This window comes from Anabrus simplex, chromosome 2 (genome assembly GCF_040414725.1).
Source record: "Anabrus simplex isolate iqAnaSimp1 chromosome 2, ASM4041472v1, whole genome shotgun sequence".
NCBI classification, from domain to species: domain Eukaryota; kingdom Metazoa; phylum Arthropoda; class Insecta; order Orthoptera; family Tettigoniidae; genus Anabrus; species Anabrus simplex.
In genome coordinates, this window is record NC_090266.1 from 324,658,344 (window position 1) to 324,681,300 (window position 22,957).

At 39.6% G+C, this 22,957-nt stretch overlaps 1 protein-coding gene across 2 annotated transcripts in view; it reads left to right on the forward strand.

Moving 5' to 3' along the window:
* Positions 1-11,209: 11,209 nt before the first annotated feature.
* The window catches only part of nes (lysophosphatidylcholine acyltransferase 3 protein nessy), a 478,088-nt gene continuing 466,340 nt past the window's right edge, over positions 11,210-22,957 (forward strand). For both annotated transcript variants that reach the window (XM_067140683.2, XM_067140682.2), the window contains exons 1-2: positions 11,210-11,319; positions 11,505-11,612. In XM_067140683.2, the coding sequence (XP_066996784.2) occupies positions 11,217-11,319; positions 11,505-11,612 (211 nt within the window). In that variant the 5' untranslated portion in view covers positions 11,210-11,216. The remainder of the gene's footprint in view (positions 11,320-11,504; positions 11,613-22,957) is intronic.

Sequence of the window (22,957 nt, forward strand, 5' to 3'; positions counted from 1 at the left end):
AAAATAACGTTGTAGTGAAAATCGTTCATTTTCATTTTTGGCAAATCTAAAATTGTAGCACCGAGGTAAACCGGTTGATTGTGAAGAATTTGAAGTTTCTTCATTTCGATAACCATACACTGTTCGTCTACTACAATACGACGTTTGAAGTTTGCTCTTGAGATCAACGTACCTGCACCTGAACGACCCTCCCACTGTGTGACCCATCTGACGTCGCGCAGCTTCCTTACGTTCATTAATGAACGACCAAAAATTGCGTTATTCATTAATTTATAGAAACTTTTCTCGAACTCATTTTTTGCTAACTTTCGTTTCTCTGTGTTCAAATCAATGTAGCATTTTAACCATGCGCTCTGATTAAACTGAATCGCTCTGTAAATGTGAGCTACTTTCATACCTAATTCTACACACTGTTTTAATAGCCTATAATGAAGAACATACCGTTCCTTGTTGTAAAGAGTGCTCATTAGTTTCGTAGATTTTTCAGGACACAATGGATAATCGGCATGTTTATCATGAAGTTCTGGCGGGTAGATTAAATCAACTTCTACCATAAACCCAACATCTGCTTCATCTCCTACATTCATAATGTCCAAATTCTCAACGTTTTCGACCCATTGAAAGCCGCCCTTTGGAAGAAACCGTTGCATAGCGAATCCATACAAATTGTTCACGTCAAAGTACATTATGTATGATTCCGGTTTGGACTCATCGTATGTTAACATGTACTTGTTATTTGCTACTGCATGCCGCGTCACGCATTGCACATTACCACCGCGTATGGAGCGTTCGAAAAACTTCAGCATGTCGATATCTTGAAGTAATTCTAGCTGGACAGCTGTTATTTTCTTCATAGCACTCCATGCCATAGACGGTACCGTGTAGAAATGAGCGGCATCAATACCATATGTCTCTTTTCCACTCAATCTAAAGTTTTCAAATACATCGGCCAAGAGTAAAGTATCGATTTTCAAGTAAAGATCAGAATATTCACCCAACGATTTACAGTTAAACTTATTCCAAATAAGCTGAGCAAACGCGTAGTTTTCTTCCGAAACAGTTTCACCCTTTAAAGAGCTAAAGAATGAACTCCTTGAGGGTAAACTAGTGTCGTCTAACACCTCCATACTAGTAACATATTCGTATGGAAATATCCCTTTCCGAGAAGCGAGTTTAAACTGTAAATCATCGGTGAAATACCGTCTCGTTACAAGCTTTGACTCGTCACTAAGTAATAGGAACATTTTGTCCAGCGAAAAAGGAATAAAGTTGTAAGTGTCTATAAATCTTAGTTCAACACACTGTCTTTGGTTATAACGTATAAAGTTTGAAAATCCTTTGTACCGTTCCATGTTCACTGCTGATAGTTTAATGTTCGTTCTGAGATTTGTCACAACATCCCCTCCCTTCCTATGCAGTTCTCTAATTATGAAATGACCATCATAGGCTGTCAAATTATGGAATGCTACCGGCAAGATAGAAATTTTACGATACTGTAAGTTACACAGTTGATGTGCTGATCCCCTGTAAACACCCGTTAAATGACAATGATCGCGAACTTTAATTTCATTATCTGCAATTTCCTTCTTACATATGTGACATAATGTAGACGAAAGAAATTCATTTTCTTGCTCAACAGTTAATGGTAACATTGGTTTCGTTTCAAAATAATAGGGCACAAGCGTGTCCACCAAGTTATACATCTCATCTACGAACCATTTTACACAATCACTACCTCGATAGAGTTTGAAAGAGCACAAATCTCTGTCAAAACTACAGTGTAAATAATATGCTACGCTGTATGGCACATGTTCGTGAATTGGAGTTGAATGTGAGGTGTTATCGCTTGGAAAACAAGTAGACACAGGTTTCAGTATGCATTCTGTGTCAGCATACACAATAAAAGGCACTGACTCTTTAACCTTATACTCGGTAAAGTACACTAGCCGTTCCCTATCCGAAGGCATTATACTTTTGCCCACCGGAAATTGTATACAGTTATTGATATGCAAAGCTAATTTTTCCTAATTAGAAAAGTAAGACAAACACCATCTGCAAATATAAATTCTATTATGGTTCTTCGTAAGAGATGAGCGCACAAGACGTGGAAGATTCTTAATCAAACAAAAGTGATACTTCTCACTGTCGCCAATCTGAAGCATTAGAAGATCTACGATCTTTTCACACGTTTTATGTGAAATGTACAAAGGTACAAGAGTAAACTCTTTTTTGTCATCATTCCGTCCTATGCACACCCAGTTGTTCTCGTCATACTGCGCTCCGAATACATTCACGGAGATTTCGTTTTGATCTTCAAATTTTCTCAGGTATCTCATTTCCATCGGGATTGGTATGTATTTTAAATTTAAAATTGCATTATAATGTGGATAAGAAGAAATGCGATCTACATGATGTTTAGCTGGAACTAAGCCAGCAACTACACTCCACGCAAAGCAAGCATCACGTGTGTTCTGCAGATTAATAACTGCTTTCTTGTTTCGAATTGATGTAGGCAACGTTAGACAAGTTGGCGACTTGCCCACGTGAAAACCTACATTTTTATTAATGTTTATCCGCAATTCGCGAATTCGTAGCAGAGACCATCCCGAATCACGAGCCTCGAACTCTGATAATTTTTTCAGAATCGGTTTCGTTACATGTTCGTTGTACCATTCTCTTAAATTAGTACCTTCAGTAATTTCAGCGTTCCTTGAATGAAAATAATTGTTATCGATTTTATCGTGAAGGACATGTTGTGTGCAGAGAACGGTATTTACTTTTAATGCTTGTGTCTTGAGTGCTTCCTTCACGTATTTATTAAACCACACGTAAGATTTATCTAGGAACTCTTCGGGGAGTAAGAAATCATTGTTAACATTTACCACCGCTAGTGTGTACACTCTGCGCCGAAAAGCTTCCTCGATTTGTTTACACTGGAAAGCAGACAAATCTTCTATCTGAAAAGTTAGTCCATTAACAGCGCGAGCGTGAAAATAAATTTCTAACATCTGATTACGCATTTCCTCTAGCTCGTTAAGATTTTCAATCAGCTTGAACTGAGCTTCTTCTCGCTCCTCGCTAGGTTCGAACCGATATGAAATTACTATTGATCCATTTACCTCCCTCATAAACTCGCGAATGCGATCAAACGCTCTATCAAAATGAGCTTGCATTCTTCCCATATCTTCATCTGTCTGTAAATTAATGTCTAGTTTTCTACGTTTGCTCGAAGGATACTCCAAGACTACAAAAAAATTACGATTTAATGCTAAATTTTTCAGCGATCTCAAGGCAAGTCCAGCAGTTGCTGTAGCAACGACTTATCAAGAATGTACAATCCGTCATTACACAGTATAACCATCGAGCTAGGTCACTCCCTTCTACATCAAGTGAACAGTGTACAGCTTCGCTTGGAAACTCGTCCTGAAGCTTCCCTAACAATGTATTCCGGTAATAGGAAATTTTATTCGATTCTTGTGAAGAAAAGGAAAATTCAATTTTATAAATTTCTTCGAATGTATTATACCCAAGAAATAGTAAAAAATGTTCATTACTTGAAAATTCACTCAAAAGAAATCGCACTACAGCAGCTGTCACTTCCTGCTGGCTTTCGTAAGCTTTACTCAGGTTCGTCACATATACTGTATAATTAAAAAGAGGAGCCCCTCTGTTCCATAGTTCAATACAATTAGCACTCACTTCTTGTTGTTGTTGTTGTGCGCTCAGTTGTCCCGCTTCATCTTCAACAGGCTGCGAAGTAGCGACCACATCCTCCTCAGGATGTACTTGCAGACGACGACTCTGTATGCTTGGATATGCTTGATGTTCAGTTCCTGGTTTAATCTCAACTTTCTTCCACTTCATCATATTACCACCACGAACCTAGAAAGAAACACCACATACTATTTTCAATTAACAAAACAATTATCCAAATACGGCGGAAAAAAGTTACATTAAGAACGAAAATACTCTGTGCATACTTACTTAGTTAAAATAGATGTCGTAACTGTTGACATTCTACTGTAGGAAGCACACTTGATGGTAGCCCCTCTCCATGCCTCTGTACATCATTTTCAAGTTGTTTTTTAAAGAATTTATTTCTTCTATTTCTTCTGCTGTAAGTTTTGAGAATTGCGCCGGCAGGAAAACACTCACAGTCTCCTCATCTTCCCCTTCTATATCAACGATTATTTTCCTCCCAAATCTTGTTTCTACCGCTCTCAGCGCTTTAACCTTAAATGGATGGTTAAATTGCAACTCACTTAACTTTCTATTATGAAATTGTGGTGCCTTTGCAATTTTGTTTAATTTCATTAACATATCCATTCTGTTGAAGCTGCTATATCTTTTTAAAATTAACAAACTAAATAAACTTACACTTACTGAAGAGGAAAGAAAAGTAGTAGTAGTAGTAGTAGTAGTAGTAGAGAACTCTTCCAACTAGATGATAGTTTTCATGTTTGCTCTGCTCCTTAAATACTCCCTGCCACCACCTTCACTCCTCACCAGTAGGCTGGACTTGACACTAGTTCACCTTCACTCAAAATTACAACCTACAATAAACATCCTGTTCGTGACAGAGATAACCTTCAACAAGTTAGAAAGCGGATCTTGCCTAGTAACAGCTGCACTGTAGCACTCCTTAGTGTTTCCCCCTCACCCACAGTAAGAGAGGAGTGAGGGATCATTTTTTTTTTACATAATCTAACATCCTGTTCAGCTTTCACCAGCAAGTGACCTATTAAAGCAAATCCAGTTGCCACATAGTTACTGTACCTTGCCCACAAGAGTAACCTTTCAAGAAAATTAATTACCTCTTATATAAAGACCTCTGAGTGTGTTGTCCTCATTCTACATGTGGTTGACCCCCTTAGCCAGTGAAAGCTAGTTCAGCAAATCCAGTCACAGCACCTTGCCCCACACCTTTCAAGAATTAATTACCTCTTACATAAAGACTTTGCAGGATGTGTAGTTAACATTCCACACACGCCTTGGCAAGTAAGAGGCCCCCTTCATGGGGAGAGGAAGCGCACGGGCATGCGCAGTGGCTGCCGCTGGTCCAGAATTCTTCTCTCGCAGCGCTGGTCCAGAATTCTTCTTTCTACTCTACTCCTGCATATTTTCAAAAGTTCTTCATTAACCTTGTTTACCTCCTTTTTAACACAAGACCATGCCGGAAGATCGTGTCTATGAGGAACCGAAAATACCACAACATTGGTGTGATGCATCTCCTGTAGTCTTGATCTGAGGGAAGAGGTCATTCCTCTTGCATTATTTCTCCCCACGTCGTTAGTCCCTGCTAGATAAGCAGCAACCCCCGTAGCTCCTAAATGTTTACAGTATTTTTGACTTTCAGAGGTTATGTCATTAAAATTTGCACCAGGCTTAATCACAGCAGAAACATCATGCTTACTGTTTCTAATTAGTTCCGTAGCAATATTCCTCCCCTGACTATCGGCAAAAAGTCTTATCTTCACAGATTTCCGCGAGGTTTTTTAACTTGGTTTTACTGGATTCTTGTTACTTTAAGGTCGAACATCCAAGAAATTTACTTCAGAGGTGTTATCTACAGATTCATGAGTGCCACTTCCAAGGGGTTTAAACCTATTCTTTAAAACAGGAAAGTAGCAATCGTCCTTTATCCGCTTTCTGAAACCCGGGTCTTTTACCGGCACCGACTCCCATCGTCTAGAGTTTTTAGGCTTGATTGTTTCAGTTCACACAGGTTTACAATTCGAATTCAAGTCGAGCACTAATCCACAGTTCATATACTTACACTCCATCACATTAATCTTATCCTTAAGTGCGTCATTTTCAGCTTTAAGATCCTCAATGTCATTTCGCAAAATATTGATAATTTCCAACGCATTTTCATACTCTCTATCTTGAGATTTCGAGATGCCATCACCGATAACAACATTCGCAACGCACTGATCACAAAACCGGTCTTCAATTGCGTTAACTTTTTCCTCTCCCAGCCTCTTCCCGCACTTAAAATGCCATCAACCATCACACAATTTACACAGGACGCAGTTTTTAACTGTTTTACGTCATTTACCGCACTTAAAATCAAGTTTTACACTTACTTTCACGGGAGTAGACATAACCGTGTTTACAATATTCACTAAAGAACAAAATCTATAATCCTAATGACACGCTGTCAGTATCCTTAGCATCACTGACACAGTGTTCTCCCCAGAAACTTTCGTTAGCTGCGTGGCAGGAATGAGTAGCCGGGCGGTGAATACTACGTACAAAAGTAATTATGATACAATTTCAACTTCTTACCCTAAGGCCATGAACAATAATATTGGACAGGTAAATATTAACTGCTAAAATGAACTATTTTAGTGTTATCACGAAAAAGACGTAACAGAGTAGTTTGTACTTCTAGTGTTCTACAGCTCGTTCATATTCACTCGGTTGCTGTGGAGAGCCAGACGGGTTTGTTACGTCCCGCGGAATCGAGTGCTCGCATGCAATTCCACGCTAATCCAGACACCGCACGTGCACGTCACTAAGTGATAAGCTGATCTTCGATATGAATCGCTCAATTATGCTGACAATAATGAAGATTTATCATTTAAATAAACATTTTACAGTGTTTATATTTTAATTTGGAACATACAATGACTGAAATATGTGCAGCCTCCGTAGCTCAGGTGGCAGTGCACCGGCCTCTCACCGTTGAGTTCCGTGGTTCAAATCCTGGTCACTCCATGTGAGATTTGTGCTGGACAATGCGGAGGCGGGGTAGGTTTTTCTCCGGGTACTCCAGTTTTCCCTGTCATCTTCCATTCCAGCCAAACTCTCGACTATCATTTCATTTCATTTCATTTGTCAGTCATTAATCATTGCCCCAGAGGAGTGAGACAGGCTTCGGCAGCCGGCACAATTCCTATCCTCGCCTATAGATGGGACTTCATTCATTCCATCCCTGACTCGGTCACTGACTGGAAAACAAGTTGTAAGATTTCAATGACTGAAATATGTATTAATATCACGTAAACCGAGTGAGTTAGGAGCGCGCAGCTGTGAGCTTGCATTCGGTAAATAGTGGGTTCGAACCATACTGTCGGCAGCACTGAAGATGGTTTCCGTGGTACCTTAATTAAGTCCACGGCCGCTTTCTTCCCACTTCTAGCACTTTCCTTTCGTCGGCATAAGACCTATCTGTGTCGGTGCGACGTAAAGCAACTTGAAATATTATGTAACTAGCGGATATCTAGCTTATGCTAGCCGGGCGGTCAGTGAAAATGGCTGGGCAGTGCGCCCATTAGAAAAGTCCTAGGGAGAACACTGACTGACAGGTTTCAAGTTTCCTGGACCAGGCCAGTTGGCCGTGCGGTTAAGGGCGTGCGTCTGTGAGGTTGCATCCGGGAGATAGTGGGTTCGAATCCCACTGTCGGCAGCCCTGAAGAAGTTTATCCGTGGTTACCCATTTTTACACCAGGCAAATGCTGGGGCTGTACCTTAATTAAGGCCACGGCCGTTTCCTTCCAACTCCTAGGCCTTTCCTATCCCATCGTCGCCGTAAGATCTATCTGTGTCGGTACGACATAAAGAAACAAGCAAAAATATGTTTCCTGGTTGATGCACTAGGCCTACTGGTTACGTCAATAATAGCATTGCCATTATCACCTCTCTCTTCATTAGAAAAGCGATTTCCAGGAAATCTCCCCTTCACAACATAATGTAATAAAAGCACGTGGAAAGTTTCAAAACAAATGCTACTATCGCCAAGGAGTACACAACAGAGACCTTGGAAACAGAAGTTCAAAGATTTCCACTCTCAAATCTCACTAAACCAAGGATACAGACATAGCCTACGTGTATACTACCCATGCAGCCAGTTCTATAAAAAATTGACGAAAAGTGTAACCGCACAACCGTCTTGCGCTGTACGTTTGCATCCATTGCTACATAGCCACGCCCATCACAATGCACAAGCTGTCACTAAAATGCAAATATCTCTAAAACTATGAGGAATTTTTACATAAAACTTCGTATCTATGTTTAGAAAGCCTCAACCTTTCGTCTGAGATTTATTTTTAAAATTATATTTTTTAGTATACGGTAATCGACTGTATGTACCCGCTCCCCTCCCTTAAACACTGGGTGGCTCCATCAACCTCAAAATTAACTAGGATAAGCTGAAGAAAACAGTATGGTACAGAGCGTTATGAGGCAAGTTCCATTGTAGCCAAGGACTACTGCCCTCGCACGGAAACATTTTCAAACTCATAACTAAGTACTTTAAGTTGACATGGGGTAAATATTCCTTATCGTAACTTACGGCTGGGACCTCGGCAACGCCACGTTTTTATTGTTGTGAATAGTTGAAGAATTTACCTTATGTGCCTAGCCTGCGAGCAAGCAAAATGTTGATGTTATGGTGTCGAAACCTTTGTAACCTACGTGAGATAATCGTGCAAAGAATTTTACGAATGAAAATTACATCTCTACGAATTACTTAATATTATTGGTTGACCATGCTCTACATACAAGCGTCTATAGTTGGATTTGGATGTTCACAATTATATACTGTACTGACAGGTGTATAATAAGTATTGTTTATTTGAAACAGATTAATTTTCGTGTATATTTACTTTTCTGTTATGCTTTTTTATTCATTAATCAGACGAATATCTATCGATTAGTGTTTATCTCTTTTGATAACGTTGTCAAGTACCTACTCTTACTGCACGGGATCATTACACAATGGGCTGTCGGAATTTTTCCTCAGTTTCATGAGTTGTAGAAGAAGTGTTTGTCTTCTGTATTTGTGTTTGAGACGTATAATACTAAATGCGTGTGTTTCGAATTACCATGGGAATTGGATGCGCGTCTTACGTTTGTATATTTCGATTTTACGAGATAGAGGGTGAAAAAAATGCCGCACTTGTAGTTCGGCATGCGATTCCTCATCCCATTGGAAGACAAAATTGTCTATAGCCAAATCGGATCTGGTGCTGTTGAAAAACAAGTCGAAAACGAGAAACTGGCAACACTGTCATATCCTGCAGCTCATCGGAATGTAATAGAGAAACGTTCATCATCCCGCGTTACCGTACCCGTCGTCGCAGCTCACTGAGCAAGCGGCTGGGGTATCAAACCAACATGCACCATGGAGCTACGGCTCGAATCTACGTCAGGTTGTTCGTTTTATCTTTTGTGTGTGTGACGTGAGATCCGTAGTTCCCGTAGTGTAACTGCGTTTGTAAGCATGACATCCTGTTGTCACATGACAATAGTCGAACACATGACTTTGTGATCCATTCAGCTGAATGCACGAGTTGACGAACCTCGCAGTGCACAACCATAACTGGTCCTGTAAAGTGCATGTAGGGCGGCTTCCTGATGGAGTACACAAACGGCGAATACGTTGATATGCTTTGAGTGTTGGGTGCATCTGACAACCAAGCTTCTACTGCTGCTATTGAGTATGCAGCACGTTACCCTCAAAAGCGCCATCCCGATAAGAATGATTTTCATTGCCTTGAGCAACGCCTGCGGGAAACCGGTAATCTTCGTCCACAAGTAGTGGACAGAGGTCGTCCAAGGACTAGACGTACTCCGCAAACAGAGGACGATATTCTTGAAGCCATTCTCCATTCACGAATTACCCGTGATTTTGCAAGGCCGTTCCAGGTATCTCAAACAGTGGTTGTTGACGTGTTGCACGACGAAAAACTGCATCCATATCAGTACACGTCAAGTCAACACCAGCGTCCAGAAGACCGCATTCAACGAGTACGTTTCTGTGAATGGCTTTTGTAAGAAGTTGAAGATAACGAACATTTTACAAAGAATGTGATATGGAGTGACGAATGTAGCTTCACCCGGGAAGGTATTTTCAACCATCACAAAAGCCATTATTGGTCTGACCATAACCCACATGTCACCCGTGAACATGGCTTTCAGGCACGCTTTGGCATTAACCTGCTGGCTGGAATCGTGGGAGGAGTGCTTTTAGGCCCTTACCTATTGCCGGACAAGTTGAATGCGCCCCGTTATCGTACGTTTCTGGGCAATACTCCGTCTGACGCTTTAGAAAACGTTCCACTAGGTGTTCGGCGACAGTTGTGGTTTCAGCATGATGGTGCAATGCCACCCTTTGGAATGACTCTGCGTAACTTGTTAAATGAAGCGTTTCCAGGGAAATGGATTGGTCTTGGAGGTCCAATGTTCTGGCTTCCACTTTCCCCGGACCTTAATCCGCTAGATTTTTATTTGTGGGGCACTTAAAGGAACATGTTAATAGTACTCCACCCATGAATGTACAAGACCTAATAGCTCGCGTGCATGTTGCATCGGCAATGATGGATGCAGTTGTTTTGCGTAGGGTCCAGCAAAGTATGCTCCAGCGAGTGACAAAATGTTTGCAAAAGCAAGGTGGTCGCTTTGAACATCTGCTGTGAAGTGAACGTTGCTCGTGAGTGTACGTACCGGCTCTGTGCAGATAAGACTGGACGTCACACGTACACTATGGAGTTATTGTGCGTAGCATAATGGGCAATCTAGTGTACCTACCTACTGTACTGCATTGTGTTTCCTTGTACCGCATGTGATAGAGACGATGTCACTGTATCCATTATTATGTTCTACGTATTGGCTTTTTTGTGCCATGGACGAAAGAAAGTTGTCGTTTACGTCTGTAAGAAGTTCATATTATGTCTGAAAGTTTAAATAAAGGTAACTGTAACGGTAAGACAGAACACTGTATTGCATAGTGGAGGTGTACATTAGATACTATTTGATACATTAACCGAAAAATCATAGGCGCGAACGTGACTCGAACATCGGCGCGTCCGCACAACCGGCGTTTATGGCATTACCTCGTTTCACTGAGCTAATAAGGCAGATCCGGCAGAGCGCCGAGTTCATGCGACCTGTGCTCCTCCACGCTGCACGCCGTCACAGCGTTGCTAGAGCTTCGTTTCTTAACTCGTATTTCTATCATACCTATTGGTGGGACTAGGTTTTGCAAGATAACATTTTGTCGTGAATTTTGACGAAGAACCGCATGCCGACCTCCACGTGCGGCATTTTTTGTTCAACCTGTATGTAAAATGTATTTGGCGTTGTTGATTTCAACGCTTTAGGTGATATCTAGTGGCATATTCTGAAAGTTGGTTTGACTTGTGGATTATTTCAAAGGCCACATTCCCGTAGGTCTTGTTCAAGTAATTCTGCGGTTGTTTGAACATGTCAATATGGCCGCTGAGACTATGTTTCACGATTCTTATTTGGGACAACTAGCCAATTATCTTGGTGCAACAGAGCCAGCGTTGCGTCTGTTGCTATCCATTTTAATCGGTAATTAGTATCTATTAAAACGAATTGTCCATTTTGTTGTATTCTTGGATGTCAGCGTACTCTGTCTGAATTCTAACCTTTCTATTAGCCCTTACTATGCTCGTAATTTTGTGTTTAAGTACACATTCATGTTCATGTTGATTGTCATTATCAAAACTTATCACTTAATCTTATTTTCATTCTAGGTTATCCTTTGGCTTTGGTTCATAGATATACATTATATGGAAAAGGGAGCACTCTCCAGCATATATTTTTCATTGTTAGTGGGCTCAGCATTGGATATTTTAATTATGGTAAGTTTATTTTCGTTTTCGCTATAATTGCTGTTTAATTACCCATTTGTTCCGTTAGCGTACAGGGCGTTAACTTTTTCTGCACGGGATCGTTACACGATGTTACGTACTGTCTGAATTGTCCCTCAATTTCATAAGTTGTAATGGAAGTGGTAAGTTGATTGGCTTCTATATTTGTGTTCGGGACGTGTAATAAATGTGTGTTTTTGAACTACCATGGGAATTGGATTAGTGTCTCACGTTTGTATATTTCGATTTTACGATTTTTAGGGAAGTCTTCGTACTGAATCCTTTGTCTTGAATAGAAATCATATACATTTTCAGTCACCGAAACTGTTAGAATTATTTTTATTCCTGATAATTAAACTAAAATGCTTGTGGAAGGTTATTTCCTGTGTAGGAGTGCTGACTGCACACTGACCTTGACTTTGAGAAATTGAAGGAAATGTCTGTTATAAAATTATATATATCTTTTGCAATGTGTGGTGTGGTTTGTTTCATTTTACATTAATCAGTTAGTAGGTCTATCACTTTATATTTGAATATATTATAGATGAAAATCCTTTGAAGTCTCTATTAAGCTAGTACACTCTTCATACACCTTGTTGCATTGCACTTAATGTTTCATACATGTATCTCTTGTTCTATCGATGTGGTTATTAACAGTGTTCGAGTGTAGGCCTATTGTTAGTAGCACGATAAGGGGTGGTTTTGAAAGGCTAGATCGCATTTGTATAGGTTTGCGTTGCCTGTAAATAGCGACACAATGTGCGAAACATCATAAGTCTGTGTTACATGTGCGCATTACATTACCTGTGAGTAGTACCATCACGTGTGGAATACCGTGAGTCTACTCTTGATTAGTACCGCAACATGCCAAATACCATGGCTCTACTTTCCTAGCGATAATTACCATTATGAGGGGCCGATGACCTGGATTTTGGACCCGTTTAGACTACAAGCATCATCAATTCAGTATTGTGCTTTAGAAACAGTCCCTCGGTCAGTAATACTATTTTTTAACGCTAGTTTCTGGAATGTGGTGCATTGCAGATCGGATCCACTGATTGTTTTATCTTCATATCCATCCATTCATTCTTCGTCCTCACGTTTTGAATTCTGGTCAGTGGAGGATTATGGATTTTTAATTGTCCTTTCATTTCGTGCCATTAGGGGCCAATGATCTAGATGTTAGGCCCCTTCAAACAACAAACATCATCAGATCCCATTTGGAAATTTTCAGCCCTAGTAGAACTTGCATTATGATTTGATTTCAAAATTTCAACACCATGTTGATAACTGCATGTTTGTGAATTTATATACTGTATTAATTCATGCTAGATTCTGTGCAGTATCAAGGAAAGAGACTTATTTGGGTAAAACTGTAGTAACGGAGGTGGAAAGGAGAAGTTAGACCTTAAACATGGCGGGGCATGCATGATATCACAGCATGCTGCCACAAGGCTGTTCAGTTTTGAACTTAAGTCCAGCAAGTGACAAGACCACGACTGTATTGGTTAGGTCTGGCTATTGACGGGACAGTTGGGCTGTTTTGGTTAGATCTGGCTGGTGCCAAGACCATTGGGCTGGGTGTAAGTAAAGGAGATCTGGCAGTGTTAGCCCCCAGGTTAGAGCTGCAAAGCAACCAACAGGCCTGTAGTATCCCCTGTGACGGTATTGGCTACTGATAAGACCATTGGCCCCACACTTTCGCTTTGAGGCACACATCGCTTTCAAACTGTGGTTTCATAATTTTCACAATATGGCAGCAGGTGGCCACACATGATGCAGGCTCTCTTGGAGATTATAGAAACTGCCCTCCAGCCAATAGGAACACAGGAAATAGTCAAATTTCTGATATTTACATTGTCAGTTTTTTTATAATAATGCTTCTGGGGGGCAGGGTGGTGGTCCCTGAGAAGCATAAAGGAAGGATCTCTCCTCTTGTCTACTTTAGGTATCTTTTTACATAATTTTTGCATGATTTCCTCATTCTTAAAAATCCACTCCTGCTAGAAAAGTGTATCTCTTGTTTGTTCACAGTTTACTTATAGGTACTTTTAAAATGTTCTTAGATTTATTCATTGATATAGGTTAACATACATAACTTCATCTTAATTCAATTTACACAGTAGTACTGGGGCCTGTTCCACAAAAGTATGGTCTTGTACATTACAAGTAAATTCTCTAGTAACTTGTACAAATACCAGAGTTTCTGTTCCACAAAAGAATTCTCTACAGTTGTACTTTACTACTCCATACTTACAAATTACTAGTGAATTTTTATAGGCGTGTTCCACAAAAGTACTAGTACTTGTAACTTACTAGCGAATTGAGAAGAATTCTCTACCAGTGAAAGGACAATAATATATAAATGTACTAGTGCTATTTAAATACGCTTATTTTGGATACATTTTGATAAATATGTGGTCTAGCAGTAGTGATAGTGATGGTGATGAAAATGAAAACTATCGTCTGTACAGGGAAAGAATAAACTTCCAGTTTAACACTGTATTTGAATAAAATGAACGTTTTAGGTTAAGCACAGTACAAGTGGAAGAACTTTTGATAGATATTGGCTATAGGTTAAAATATCCTACGAACAGAAATAAATCTCCCTCTGCTAAACAACATTTACTAACAACATTACATTGGCTTGGGATGGCAAAATATTCGGTCCGTGGTAGCTGCAATAAATGATATAAAATTTCCTCAAATTGTTTGTTGGCCTGAAAATACTGAAAAAAACATATTCCAAGAAGGACATTCCTGGAATCATTAATGAGCAGAATATCTCTTACATACGTCCAACTTTTCCCCTCAAAAGCTCCATGAGCTTTTCCCAAGTCAAATATTTCCATCCAACCATTTATTTCGTCTTGTTTTTTCAGACTCTCGCTGAATCCAACGAAACAAATATCTTTCCTACCTTCTATTTCCTTCAAAATGAATAACTTTGTTTCTCTTGACATCATTTTAACAATTCATGCAGAGTTTGCAATTTCGTAACAATTAAGTTTGGCGGCCGAATATCGGTATTAGCGGCATCTGATTCCTAATGACAGACCAAGGTAGGTATGTTAGACTCTCGTAGAACATACGCGAGGATCGCGGAAGAACAGAATGGGTGATAACGGAGTAATTTCCTATCATCAAAGAAATAAACTGAAAAATAACATCGTAGCATTAAAAAATTCACAGGAATATTAGTTCTTTCAATCTTTGCTGCATAAGTTACAGTAAAATACGATATTACGATAAATGAGGCAAGCATAACCTAATTCAACGAATGGAATACGAAGATAAACAGCTGATTCATGCTATGACGTAGTATGTTTATTGATATGTCGTCACTTGTAAAACTTGTAACAATTCACTGGTAAAATACAAGAGACTATCAATCTTTTGTGGAACAGAAATGTACAACTCCATACATTACAAGAACCCACACTAGTAACTTGTAATGTACAAGACCATACTTTTGTGGAATAGGCCCCTGTAGTAGCAGAGGTGCGTGTTTAGTGGTTAGAAAATCATGCGTAAATGATACGAAGTGTTACCTGAAGTAACAGAGGGAAGAGATCCTTCCTCTATGTTTGCTGGAGTTACCAACTCACCTCTAGAAGTATTCTTACTTATATTAAAAAATTAAAACAAAGACTATGTCAATTTGGGAATTGCAACTGTTTTCTGTGTTCTTATTGGCTGGAGCAGTTTGCTACTGTCTCAGATTGTTACATTTTCCTAAATAGTTTGCATTTTTAGGAAGGAAAAAATCGTGCAAAAATGAAATGAAACGATACCTAAAGTATATGAGGGGAGATATCCTTTCTTTTTGCTTGCCATGGACCCATCATCCTGCCCCTAGAAGTATTATTTCTTAATAGAAAAATGAAATAAGACACTATGACTGATGCATGACCATTCCCTGTGCTGCTGTTGGCTGCAGGTAGGGGTAGAAAAAATAGAATAATTCAGTAGCCAGCCCCTTTTTATCAGGAGCCAGCACATTTTTTGCAAGTAAAGATTATTAAAAAAGCACTGGTTAGACTGGGATAAAGCTACACATTGTTTTTGAAATGTGTCCTTACCGGTAAGTATTCATATAGGAATGGAATAGAAACAACTTATATTTTAAGAGATACTAACTCATATAATGACCAGTCGCCTTCAAGGTCAGCATCTTTTGAAATTACACTACATTTGTCAGTTTGATTTCCCACCAAAATATCAATGATCAATACATTCTGTTGCGACAGAGTCCTTTCCTTCAAGGTCAGCATCTTTTGAAATTACACTACATTTGTCAGTTTGATTTCCCACCAAAATATCAATGATCAATACATTCTGTTGCGACAGAGTCCTTTATAGATGGTCCATCTAAAGATATCATGAGATTACTTAAGTTCATCGCGGCAAGCTTGGTTTTGCAGTATGTGTTTACTAATATTCATTGTGCTGAACCCTCGCTCACGTGATGTTGATACAGGAATTATTGCCGCTGTACTGAGGAGCTTTCCCAAAATCGGAAATTGTCTTTTCACAGTCCATGATTTTTCAAGTAGATCATGTAGTGGAAGACCTTTCCCGACTACTCTGAACTCGTACCATTCGCTCAGTCTGTGTGTCTTCTACGTTGTTCTTTTCAATTTGAAGATGTTTTGAAAGGTGAGTGGCAAGAAGCTGTTTTTCACTGATGCCATAATTTTCCAATTGTTTTCCTGATGCCCAGGAATGTGTGACAAAAACACCAGTGGCACTTTGAATAACCTCATTTTGAAGAAATGTGTCTTTCAGAAAGTTAATCCCACTTGCTGAAATATGTTCCTTGTTGCTCGTGAAATTCTTACCTGACATACCTGATAACTGTATTCCACTGAAAACTCCTGACTTAAAATCAGATCATGCCTCTGAAATACAAGTGGAAGTCTTTTGAATATATTCAGATAGCCATACAAGAAGTAGATTTTGATGACATTTGAAGTCCTTGATGTTCTTTAGAAGACACTTTAGCTATGATTACTTCTTCACTTTTCCTTTCAGAAATATTCTTTAAATGCACCTCTAGGCATTCGAAGTCTTTCACAACTGCATGCAGAGCATTTAATTTGCTTGCTACGCATCTTGGTGTAAATACTGTAATTTAGATATTTCACATTCCAGAAACTCTGAAATTTTTTCAGTTCACAAAGTCGTTTTGGTGCATGTCCATAAAACTTATATAGTTTCCTGAGTGTAGAATCACTGTCATCAATGATTTTAAGTTTCACATTTTTCAGTGAGTGAAGAACAATGAGTTGCAGTTGATGTGCAACACAGTGAACGTTTACCAAGTTCACGATTTTTTCAGATATCTTTGTTACCAAACCATTACGAATACCAATCATACATGGTGCTCCATCAGTCCCTATTCCTATCAGTTTTGTACCCATGAAGAATTCTCCAGGCCCTAACTGAAGTAATTCTGTTTCTAGAGCTTCCATACGACCATCTCTTGTTGCATGCTCCAATGACACAATAGAAAGAAATGTCTCTTTCACCTTAATTTCCATAAAAAAGAAAAGAATGTAAGGTATCAGCTCCTCATCATCAAATTTATCTGTCGATCCATTGAGTAAGAACTTTCCTTAATTTCACATATCAAATTTTCACTAAGATCTGAATCGACCAAACCTTCAAAATCAGTGTAGGGTCTGTTATTTTTTGCAATGTGATGAGACGCCATGAACAATGCATTCATATGCTGTAACATATTAGCATCCATTTTCTTTATGCAGTTAGTTAAATGTGCACATTCAGGAGTTTCTTGAAACTTTCAGCCTCCTGACACTTCGAGTGAGGATAGGATTTTTTGTGATTTTTAAAAGTTTCCAGTTCAAATGGTCCTGAAAATCCGGATACAACTTTAGAATTTTGGTTGTCAATACTACACAATTCACACTTTGCAATTCCTTCTTCATAGCACAGCCACGATAGTAATTCAAGCTACGATTGCTGAAATTTCAGTTTGCCTGATTATTGAAATTTCGACGTATTTTTAATGTTTGATGTTGTCTTGAGCACCATAAATTTCACACTGGTCATTGTCGTCCTGAACACTAAATCGGCATTTCCATCAAGTGTTTTCTCACGTTCACTCACTCCTATATCAATTCATGTTACATTTACGAAGAAATCTGAAAGAGTACACTGTTTTTTACTCACATCAGTCAATTTGTGTGGCTTTGTTAGTTTCATTTTTCCAATTTTCTCAACTATAGCCAGCCCCGTGGTGTAGGGGTAGCGTGCCTGCCTCTTACCCGGTGGCCCTGGGTTCAATTCCCGGCCAGTTCAGGGATTTTTATCTAGACCTGAGGGCTGGTTCGAGGTCCACTCAGCCTACGTGATTTGAATTGAGGAGCTATATGACGGTGAGATAGCGGCCCTGGTCTCGAAAGCCAAGAATAACGGCCGAGAGGATTCGTCGTGCTTACCACACGACACCTCATAATCTGCAGGCCTTTGGGCTGAGCAGCGGTCGCTTGGTAGGCTAAGGCCTTCAAGGGCTGTAGTGCCATGGGGAGTTTTTCTCAATTATAACACAAACATAAGCCACATAGTAGACTACAACAAATCACCAGCGTTAAATGGCTTCCGAGTTTGCGGGCTTCAATGTCTGATGCAACGTTGCTGATTTCCCATAACCGCACAGGAATGAAAACAACTATATACACAAGACTACGTACAAAGGACAGGTATCTATTGGTTACAGGCCTTTGAAATAATCGCCCAAGGTTTCCACTGTGTGTTGCCAGTGGTGGGGCAGGCGCTGAATACCATTCACTGCATGTGTATCGCTAACGTGTGACACCTCTCTCCGAAATGCTGTTACGATGTCCTCTTTGTTAGCAAACCGTTGTCCACGTAATGGCTTCTTGACTTTGGGGATTAGATCATAGTCGCAAACCTGATGCTTTCCGCAGCTCTGCATGGCATTGGCATGCATTTCTGCTGCAGAGAACAGCTATTTTAATATATGATCGTTGCTTCTGCTTGTTGACTTCTATTTTGTGACGCTCTCACTCACACTCTGAACTTGGGGGCATGCTTACATACACCATCTTGTAGAGGCGCGCGGCTGTGAGCTTGCATCTGGGAGATAGTAGGTTCGAATCCCACTATCGGCAGCCCTGAAAATGGTTTTCCGTGGTTTCCCATTTTCACACCAGGCAAATGCTGGGGCTGTACCTTAATTAAGGCCATGGCCGCTTCCTTCCAACTCCTAGGCCTTTCCCATCCCATCGTCGCCATAAGACCTATCTGTGTCGGTGCGACGTAAAACCTCTAGCAAAAAAAAACAAACCACCATCTTGTGGCATCATACGCAAGTACATACCGTACGTTTCCAAATGTATATCTTAGATTTTCCGTGTTGTCTCCTCTTTGCGAGAAAAAAAAAATTTGCCATGACTTACGACTCGATCTCCGTATTTGTGTATGATTTAAAATATAACTTTAAATATTCAAATACTATATATTGGACTGTGTGATGTAGAAAAAACTACTTTAAAGGGTAAGTTGACATTCAATTACAGTATATTAAAAATCGGTTTCTAGCTTCCAGTCAATCTACGATTTCTTACTTTTCAGTCTGTATTAATTTTGGCTGCTCCTGTTGCCATAACCTCTTTTGTTCTACTAACAACACTTTGTATACTTTCTTAGTTTACAATACTGTTCACATACCTCAGGATACCTTTTCTGTATGCCTTTAGGACTCTAATCACTTCTAATTTCTTAGTTTTACACATTTCACTATACCATCCTTTATCCTTGTCTTTATTATTATTCTGATTTCTTTTTACATGATCTGTGGTCATACAGGGTTTCTCTACTAGTTCTAGTGCTAGGACCACATTATTACTCGATAACACTACCTCTATTCCACACTTAATCATTTGAAGTTCTTCTCCTCTTAAATATGTCCCTATTCTTTTTTTTTAGGTATTCCTGCTCCACTTATGTTTGTTCATTATTCCATTATCCTCATTTTTTCTTACAGTATTACCCTCCTCCTGCTCCTTCCCATACTCCCATAATGTAACAGATACTGGGGAATGATGTGATTTGGCCCATTCTTTTATCTCTATTTTATTTACCATCTCTAAAATATCTCCTGTACACACAACCAAATCAATTGCACTACCTCTGTGCATTGATGGATGTCAGCTTTCCCACTTCATCTCCCTGCCACCATCCATTCAGATATATAGATTTTCTGCAGCACATAGTTCTAAGAGTTTATCCCCATATACATTCCATTCTTTATCCTGACTGCTTCTGCTACCTCTCATTGGCTCCAGTCCGTCTTTTCTATATGCTGGAATTGACTCCCCAATTTGTGCATTCCAATCTCCCAACATAATTCCTGCTTTTTCAAAGTTACCTCTCATTAAGTTAATCTCCTCTACTAAATCCTCAACAAAATTCATGTTTGTACAGGGTGACGCTAGTGGATGATTATATAAGAAGCGTATACATATATCTCTCTGTCTACTACCTTCCAGTTTGACCTTTATCTAAACTAAATCATATCATTAGGTAATCCTTATATCTGATTACTAATTTCCTCCTTTAATAGAAGTGATATTCCTCCAAGGGTTCTCCCTTGTTCCCCTCTCTTTCTTTTCATTACACTTCTCGAAACATAGCCCTCCATGATAAGATCCTCCCTTCGGGCATGCATGTTTTAAAAAAGGCAAATATCTCAAAAATTTTCACAAGCTCACACGTTCTATCATTCCCCAGTTTATTTAATAAGCCTTCTATATTAACAAAGCCAACGCTTCATTCTAGTTATTTCGCTTTTGTGTTATGTCACACTTCCTGTTTTACTTCTTGTGTTTATTGTTTATCAATTTGGTCTATACTTCCATGAGGAGAGCTATAAATTCCCCCTAAAATCTTTCCTTCCTGCTTATTTCCCTTTCCCTCTATGGGATCCTCCTCATCAGCCCAAATGTCTTTCAAGTTCTGTTATTGTTTCATTTTCTTATGATCTTGTATTTTGCTACTGCTTTTTACAGCTACCGGTGTACTACAGGTGCTAGCCCCCGATTCAACATCAGGTGTTAAGCATTTACTCACAGGCCGCCGCTCGCCACTGGTGACAATGTCTTCATTCTCTGTAGCTCTCAGCAAACCTGTTGGCATGTGCTCCACCCTTGTTTCTTGCGAGTCATTCCTTCTTCTGTGTTGTGGTGCTGGCACTGCACTGTGTTCTCGTGCCAAGGCTTCCAGCTGAGATGATTAATTCTTTCTCCAACCATCGCCTGTGATGAAAAGTCTTTTGCCCCTGATGAACGCTGTAAGATCCTCTTTTCTTGCTTTCCCCAGGTGGAACCAAAGAACCCTCACCTCCTTTCTTTTGTTCAACTCCCAGGTGTCTCTGGATCCAGACTTCCGTCTCTTTTAAATTCTTGGCATTCCGGAGAATTCGATAGTCTTTCATCCCAGATACCAATTGAACCTCAATCAGCCTATTTCCTTGGGTCCTTCCTATTCTCTGCACGTCATCCACATCAGATTCCATGCATTTTACTTTCACTCCTGCGGTAAGCACTTCTAACACAGAAGATAAAAATGCCAATTTATCCTCGCCCCTATTCTCTTTCATCCCATATATGATCAGGCATTTGCTACATTGAGCAAGTGTTGATCTTTGGACATGCATCTCCAGCTCCCATGTGCACTGCTTCAACACCAAGCGATGATCCTGTGCAATTTCCACTTCCTCCTGATATTTATCTAGGCATTCTGTTATACCTGCCATGTCACCTCACAGGCTATTTTTCAAGTCCTGAATGTCCTTATTCTGTTCCATGATCAACTCTCTCTTCGTGTCTCCTTGGCTGACCTCTTTTACCATCTCTTTAATGTTTTCAATATCCTCCCAACTTGATAGCCCAAGATTGCTTTCCACTCCTCCAATTACTGATAGCACCACGATCACTATCGCTGCCAACACCATTTCAAAGTAATTTACATTCCATTTTAGTCCACATACCTGGTACATTATGTGGTTATTCCATCGGCCTACGACTGCTTGGTAGAGTTCTATTCCTATCAACATTTTGTTTACTCAACAAGCACTCATCACTCCTGCACACACGTCTGCTTCACTTGTGGGGCTCCAATCGACTGAAGTTCACTTCATATACAGCACTTGTTCGTTTGGTCAGGAATATTTGTCTCTTTAATTGCCTCTTGTGTGTTTCTGTAGAATCTCTACACAGAATCCAGCAGTAATTCGCAATCATTGTATTCCATTGCCCTTGGTGTCTCCATTCCATTTCCTCGAATATCCTGGTGGAACCTCTCTTCCTCACTGACTGTCCCCAGGTTGTTGGGAATTACGTTCAAATGTGAAAAGAGAGTGTGTAATTTGAGATGTATGTTGCATCCTAAAGTTCTGAATGCCTGTAGCATGTTGTGCACAATCTTAACATAATCAGGATGTTTGTTTCCTAGAAAATTTGCAATAACGTCCTTAAATGCATTCCAAGTATCCTTTTTTCTATGAGAGTCATTTCATTTTCAAATTGCCTGTCTTTAACTAGAGCTCTGATATGCAGACCTACAAAAATTCCTTCTTTTATTTTTGTATCTGAAAGGTTAGGAAATTTGTTGTTGAGTTATTTAAAAGTCTCCACCTTTAAGTGGTATTACAAATTTTCATTACACCAAGTTTTATGTGAAGAGGTGGAAAAAGAACTTTCTTAGGCTCCTGTAGGCTACCCTGTATTATGTTCTTACTACCTGGTGTTATTTTCTTTTGGGCCATTGTTTGTCTCTTGCCCTTCTATCCCGCTCACACAAATAACATGGATATTTTGTAAATTACTGTTGCTGGCCTAATTTCATACAGATCACTTTCAAAACTCCATACACCAACATTGATGATCACCATATTTGTCTCCAAAACATGCTTCAGATTTTCATAGTTCTCCGTCAGTTGCATTGAGTGTGGTACTGGACCTAAACACAGAGCAGTGCCATTATGTAGCAGCACACACTTCAGACTTCTTTTACTGGAATGAATAAATAAATTCCAGTTATTTTATTTAACAGCACCCAGTTTTTTAATTAAATCTGGAATGTTATTCCAGTAAATCAGATTTTCTTCTTCACTGAAGTACTGCAAGTGATCTTTATCACTGTTCCTGTAGAAAGTTGCTGACGTATCAACAGCAAGTAAGTTGTTTCTCTCTAGTCTTGAATCCAACAGCTCATCTGCATTTTTGGGAAGATTTAAATCCCTTACTAGATTATTTAGCTTGCCTTGTATTAATACTTGTGGCACATTC